The following is a 7,620-nucleotide window of genomic DNA, read 5'->3' on the forward strand; positions in this document are numbered from 1 at the left end:
ATAGCTTCCCCTCATAGCTAAATCCCAGGACCATCATAGCTTCCCTCATAGCTAAACCCCAGGATCATCATAGCTTCCCTCATAGCTAAACCCCGGGACCATCATAGCTTCCCTCATAGCTAAACCGGGACCCTATGGCTAAACCCCGACCCTCATAGCTTCCCCTCATAGCTAAACCCCAGGATCATCATAGCTTCCCTCATAGCTAAACCCCAGGACCCTCATAGCTTCCCTCATAGCTAAACCCCAGGACCCTCATAGCTAAACCCCCAGGATCATCATAGCTTCCCTCATAGCTAAACCCCAGGATCATCATAGCTTCCCCTCATAGCTAAACCCCAGGATCATCATAGCTTCCTCTCATAGCTAAACCCCGGGACCCTCATAGCTTCCCCTCATAGCTAAACCCCAGGACCCTCATAGCTTCCCCTCATAGCTAAACCCCGGGACCCTCATAGCTTCCCCTCATAGCTAAACCCCAGGACCCTCATAGCTAAACCCCAGGATCATCATAGCTTCCCCTCATAGCTAAACCCCAGGATCATCATAGCTTCCCCTCATAGCTAAACCCCAGGATCATCATAGCTTCCCCTCATAGCTAAACCCCGGGACCCTCATAGCTTCCCCTCATAGCTAAACCCCGGGACCCTCATAGCTTCCCCTCATAGCTAAACCCCGGGACCCTCATAGCTTCCCTCATAGCTAAACCCTGCACCTTTCATAGCTAAACCCAGGATCATCATAGCTTCTCAGCTAAAACCCCAGGATCATCATAGCTTCCTCATAGCTAAACCCCAGGATCATCATAGCTTCCCCTCATAGCTAAACCCTGGACCCTCATAGCTTCCCTCATAGCTAAACCCCGACCCCCATAGCTTCCCTCATAGCTAAACCCCCGGGACCTCATAGCTTCCCTCATAGCTAAACCCCAGGATCATCATAGCTTCCCTCATAGCTAAACCCCAGGATCATCATAGCTTCCCTCATAGCTGGGACCCTCATAATAGCTTCCCTCATAGCTAAACCCCAGGACCCTCATAGCTTCCCTCATAGCTAAACCCCAGGACCCTCATAGCTACCCTCATAGCTAAACCCCAGGACCCTCATAGCTTCCCCTCATAGCTAAACCCCAGGATCATCATAGCTTCCCCTCATAGCTAAACCCCAGGATCATCATAGCTTCCCCTCATAGCTAAACCCCGGGACCCTCATAGCTTCCCCTCATAGCTAAACCCCAGGACCCTCATAGCTTCCCCTCATAGCTAAACCCCAGGATCATCATAGCTTCCCTCATAGCTAAAAACTCCCAGGACCATCACAGCTTCCTCATAGCTAAACCCCAGGACCCTCATAGCTACCCCTCATAGCTAAATCCCAGGACCCTCATAGCTACCCCCACCTCATAGCTAAATCCCAGGACCCTCATAGCTACCCCTCATAGCTAAATCCCAGGACCCTCATAGCTACCCTCATAGCTAAATCCCAGGACCTCATAGCTTACCCTCATAGCTAAACCCCAGGACCCTCATAGCTACCCCTCATAGCTAAACCCCAGGATCATCATAGCTATCCCTCATAGCTAAACCCCAGGACCATCATGGCTACCCCTCATAGCTAAACCCCAGGATCCTCACAGCTTCCCTCATAGCTAAACCCCAGGATCATCATAGCTTCCCTCATAGCTAAACCCCAGGACCATCATAGCTACCCCTCATAGCTAAATCCCAGGACCATCATAGCTTCTCCTCATAGCTAAACCCCAGGACCTCTGATCATAGCTTACCCCTCATAGCTAAATCCCAGGACCATCATAGCTTCCCTCATAGCTAAACCCCAGGACCCTCATAGCTTACCCTCATAGCTAAACCCCAGGACCAGCTCCCCATAGCTAAATCCCCAGGACCTCATAGCTACCCCCAGGCTAAACCCCAGGATCATCACAGCTTCCCTCATAGCTAAATCCCAGGACCCTCATAGCTTCCCCTCATAGCTAAACCCCAGGACCCTCATAGCTAGCTACCCCTCATAGCTAAATCCCAGGACCTCATAGCTTCTCCTCATAGCTAAACCCCAGGACCATCATAGCTTCCCTCATAGCTAAAACCCCAGGACCCTCATAGCTAAACCCCAGGATCATCATAGCCTCATAGCTAAACCCCAGGATCATCATAGCTTCCCCTCATAGCTAAACCCCAGGATCATCATAGCTTCCCCTCATAGCTAAACCCCGGGACCCTCATAGCTTCCCCTCATAGCTAAACCCCGGGACCCTCATAGCTTCCCCTCATAGCTAAACCCCAGGACCCTCATAGCTTCCCCTCATAGCTAAACCCCAGGATCATCATAGCTTCCCCTCATAGCTAAACCCCAGGATCATCATAGCTTCCTCATAGCTAAACTCCCAGGACCTCATGCTACCCTCATAGCTAATCCCAGATTCTTCATAGCTAAACCCCAGGATCATCATAGCTTCCCTCATAGCTAAACCCCAGGACCCTCATAGCTTCCCCTCATAGCTAAACCCCGGGACCATCATAGCTTCCCCTCATAGCTAAACCCCAGGACCCTCATAGCTACCCCTCATAGCTAAACCCCAGGACCCTCATAGCTTCTCCTCATAGCTAAACCCCAGGACCCTCATAGCTCCCCTCATAGCTAAACCCCAGGATCCTCATAGCTCCTCATAGCTAAACCCCAGGATCATCATAGCTTCTCCTCATAGCTAAACCCCAGGATCATCTATAGCTTCCCCTCATAGCTAAACCCCAGGACCCTCATAGCTCCCCTCATGGCTAAACCCCAGGACCTCATAGCTTCTCCTCATAGCTAAACCCCAGGACCCTCATAGCTTCCCTCATAGCTAAACCCCAGGATCACTCATAGCTTCCCTCATAGCTAAACCCCAGGACCCTCTATCCCTATGCTAAACCCGGGACCCTCATAGCTTCCCCTCATAGCTAAACCCCAGGACCCTCATAGCTTCCCCTCATAGCTAAACCCCAGGACCCTCATAGCTCCTAGACTCCTCATGGCCAAACCCCGGACCTCATAGCTTCCCTCATAGCTAAACCCCGGGACCCTCATAGCTTCCCCTCATAGCTAAACCCCAGGACCTCATAGCTAACCCGGACCCTCATAGCTAAGACCCCCTAGCTGAACCCGCTCATAGCTAAACCCCAGGACCCTCATAGCTAAACCCCAGGACCCTCATAGCTAAACCCCAGGACCCTCATAATACCAGTAGCACCAGTGTACTTGCCAGAACAGACACAGTAAGATAAGAAAAGAAAATAGATGAGATGAACTCATATTGATTCTGACCATCTGTATGTTGTCGGTGGTGTTATGGAAGTTGTGTTCGCTGTCCTCCATGGTCATCTGATGGGCGTCCTGACTCTGAGGGATGTGGGACATCTCTGCCTTTGTCTTGTACTCCAACAGGAGGATTGCAGGCGGCACCAGGATACTGAGGATCACCTAGAGATACATTATTATATTTTGTTTTTAAATGTATGTATTTATTGTATATGTTTATTTATGTTTACTCAGGAGGGACCAGGATAATGAGAATCACCTGGAAAAACATAATACATCTATAATAACCATCCAAGCACAGAGCCATGTGGAACACTATTGCATGTGTATATATATATATATATGTATATATATAGCCGGGCAGTGTCACCTTGTACCAGGAGTTCTTCCTCATGTTGAGTCGTCCCATCCACATGTCTGACAGCAGCAGCTGGGTACAGGTGTGAGCCACGAAGGGTCGTAACCGCGACGACACGGCCAGCTTCAGACAGGTGCTGTTACTCCAGTTCTTCAGTTCGTAGGTCAGCAGTTTCATCGCCATGGTTTCATCCTGTCTGAATGACTGCTCCAGGAGGTCCACTGCTAGGGTGCCAAATTCACTATGAAATAATAATCATCATCAACCTTACATTACTCCAGACATCATCCCTCTGAACATGACACATACCACAGTATCAAACTCACTGAAAACACCATCAATAACATCCTCATCAGTCACCATAACACAGCTCCTCATGGTCACAAAAATAGTCTGATACATCACATACTAATACTCAGTAATACTCATACTTCAAGTAGCCTTGAGTATTAGTGACTACTAGTAGTAATGCATCATACTTGGAGCACTTAAAGTATTAGTATGTAATCTGTCACATATATAGTAGTCTTGAGTATTAGTGAGGATCGAAGAGTCCTAGTTATTTGGTGTGTAATGTGTCATACTTGGAGTAGTCCTTGAGTTCCTGGGAGGTGTCGTCGACCACGCCACTCTTCTTGGCCTCATAGCCCATGGAGCGACAGAGTTTACAGGCCACCAGGGCCTTGGCCATGCTTTCCTCCCCATGCTGCCAGAAGAACAGAGACATCTTCTGCCTATTCATCAGGACGGCCCACATCAGCAGCTCATTGAACGGGTACGGGAACCTGCGTGTCTCCGGGTCATCGATGTCAACTATCTCCTCCTTGGCTTTTTTCTTGGACTGGTCTGTCGCCGACTCCAACTAAGAGGGAGAGGGGTGGGCGTCAAGAGGGCGATTTGAATAATCTGATGGGTCAGTTCTGTGGGTTTGTATGGCTGTGTGTGTGTGTGTGTGTGTGTGTGTGTGTGTGTGTGTACACACCTTGGGTTTGTAGTGATTTGATTTATTTATTTCATTCATGCTTGCAGTCAACAAGAGTAATGCAGAATGCACAGTTACTTCAAAAACAAGATACTACATTAAATTTAAAAAAAGGTCCCATCTTACAAGAAATTACAGTTTAAAGTGTCACATTTTGTTATTAAAAAGTCTGATGGCAGATTTCAATGGTAGAATTTTTCAGCCTATTTTTCCTTGCGTACTCTGCCAGTACTCCCCCCTTCTCTGTGGTAGGAGATCCTGTAGACGGTAGTCAGGTTGGTGCATGTCAGTGACCAATCTTACTGCTGCTTGCTCTCTCCATGGCTGTAGTGGTGGAAGGGTCAGTGGGATGTCTCTGTTTTTGTTATTATCTTGCTTGTCCTTTCCTGTACCTTATCCAGCGCAGCTTGCTGCATCTTTGTGCAGCCTACCAGCAACACACTGTCATATTCCAGGCATGGTCAGATTACATTGGTATAGATTTCCACAAGGTCATCAGTGGACAGGCTGTTTCTTGCCATCACACAAGTCACAGTGTGTTCTCAAATATGACTCTCCATGTTGTGCGTGTGTGTGTGTGTGTGTGTGTGTGTACCTTGGGTTTGTATGGCTGTGCTGTCTTGATGAAGTGGTTGTGTCTGGTCTTCTCCTTCTTGTCGGCCTGGATACTGAACGACTCTTGACTCTTCCTCAGGTGGGACCCAGGCCCTGCAGAGTGGCGACCTGACCTCTGGAGAGAGACAGAAAAAGTAGGAGAACAGTTTACTTTCACCATTACTCTAAATTAATCAATCAGTGAAAGATCAAAATAACCTGTGTGAACAATGAGTTTAACCCTTGACCCTGAAGCAAACTTAAGTTAACCTTTTATCTTCAACCCTTAACACTAACCCTTACCCTGCTGTTGCCATGGAGATTGTTGTAGATGATCCTGAAGCGTTTCCTGGTGTAGTTGCACCTGTAAGTCCCGCCCATCAGGTACTCTATCACCAGGCCAATGTCAATTAAGGTCATCTTGTAGTTAGGGGGGAGATTACCCTGGAAACAATTAGAGTCATAGTGAGCCATACTAATCAACAACACCATCAATTACTATTGTTCAAATTAATTCAAACTTTGACAATCAATGGTTGACAAGAAGTCAAAGATGTACCTGTTTGACATCCCTTACGAGGTTGAAGAGCGTGGGATTGGTAGGGGACTGTTTCTGGAACAGAAGAGACACAGATAAAAACACGATGCCCAGCAGGACCATGGATAAACAGACCGTTTAGAAATTATTTTGACAGAATACGAATCAAATGTTAGAATTGAGAGGTTGCACGTGTGATGAGAAATAAGTAAATGGTACCAGCATAGAGCCCTGTGGAGCATCATTACATGTATGTGTGTGAAATTGGTGAGCCGTGGTGTGTGTTACTGTTATATAGCTCCTCCAGCCGTGTGATGGTAAGGAACCTGTGCATGCTAACCTATTCTCAATCAGGAGCTTCACAAACTCCACACGGTCCATCACTAAGGCATCCAGCATGGCCTGCTCCAACGAACCCACCTGCGCACACACACACACACACACACACACACACCTCAACATGGATCCAACATTAACTGCACAAACAATGAATAAATACACCAGACCAGTTCAGATTAGTCAAATATAAACAGTCTACTGGCAGCCTTCCCTGTAGCCTGTCCCTTTGGGTCATATAGGACCACTGACTCTGAGTGGCTAGCTTAGGAGATATTTGGGGTTTAAATGACATTTATTCCATTTAGGCTGATACTGATGAACAGCACATTCATAATATGCAGTCTTGACAGACAGCCAGCCACACAGACAGACAGAGAGCCAACCACACAGACAGACAGAGAGCCAGCCACACAGACAGACAGAGAGCCAGCCACACAGACAGACAGAGAGCCAGCCACACAGACAGACAGAGAGCCAGCCACACAGACAGACAGAGAGCCAGCCAGCCAGCATAGACAGACAGAGAGCCAGCCACACAGACAGACAGAGAGCCAGCCACACAGGCCAGACAGAGAGCCAGCCACACAGACAGACAGAGAGCCAGCCACACAGACAGACAGAGGAAAGCCAGCCACACAGACAGACAAAAACCAAAGAGAGCCAGCCAGCCACACACAGATAGACGTACCAGTAGCTGCTGTCCGTAGACAAACACATGGTTCTTGGCGATGTCCACCCGGTCCCAGGCCAGAGTCAGAACCAGCTGGTCAAACGCAGACTCATTGGTGCCTGGAGGAGCAGCACACAAATCACATGTTATTGGTCACATGCATCAAATACAACAGGTGTAGACTTCACAGGAAAATGCTCACATACGAGCCCGTTCCCAACAATGCAGAGATAAAAAGACTAATATTTGCTAAATAAAAAGGAAATAGTAACAAACACATTAACGAGGCTATATACGAGGAGTACCAGTACTGAGTCAATGTGCAGGGGTACCAGGTAGTTTGTAGTATGTACATGTGGATAGGGTTAGAAGTGACTAGGAATCAGGGTATATAATAAACAGAGTAGCAGCAGCATAAGCACACACACACACACACACACAAACTAATTGCTAGGCAAAGCCACATTAATTGTGTGTTTCCTGTTGACTTAGCAGCAGGATTTAGAGAACCGGGCTGGGGAAGGACAATACAGAAACAACCATACAGAATAATACAGATGAATTACCATACTAAATCACCACTACTGTTTTACACAGAACCATACCATATCCTAACATGGGATCCAATGTACACTCTAATCATCCATATAACCCCATGGAGTCAGAGTTACACCAGGTCAGTATTCTAGTGGATGAAAGCTAAACAATCCCCCTCAGGGGGGCTTTTGGCACATGTTTTCATATGGTTTGGGAGTGACCAGGTGTTTCACATTTCTGGAGTTGTGTTTCATCTGGTCTTTGTGACATAATGGTAGAAATGTACC

At 47.6% G+C, this 7,620-nt stretch overlaps 1 protein-coding gene across 1 annotated transcript; it reads right to left on the bottom strand.

Moving 5' to 3' along the window:
- Positions 1-3,213: 3,213 nt before the first annotated feature.
- On the bottom strand, positions 3,214-5,910 carry LOC135538186 (transient receptor potential cation channel subfamily M member 7-like). The gene is made up of 6 exons (XM_064964148.1): positions 5,809-5,910; positions 5,553-5,693; positions 5,251-5,385; positions 4,258-4,535; positions 3,686-3,914; positions 3,214-3,477 (listed from the first exon to the last, which is right to left on the bottom strand). The coding sequence occupies exons 1-6, from the start codon at positions 5,908-5,910 to the stop codon at positions 3,214-3,216; spliced, it is 1,149 nt and encodes a 382-aa protein (XP_064820220.1).
- Positions 5,911-7,620: the final 1,710 nt, after the last annotated feature.

The sequence above is a fragment of the Oncorhynchus masou genome, unplaced genomic scaffold, assembly GCF_036934945.1.
Source record: "Oncorhynchus masou masou isolate Uvic2021 unplaced genomic scaffold, UVic_Omas_1.1 unplaced_scaffold_9280, whole genome shotgun sequence".
Taxonomy (NCBI): Eukaryota; Metazoa; Chordata; class Actinopteri; order Salmoniformes; family Salmonidae; genus Oncorhynchus; species Oncorhynchus masou.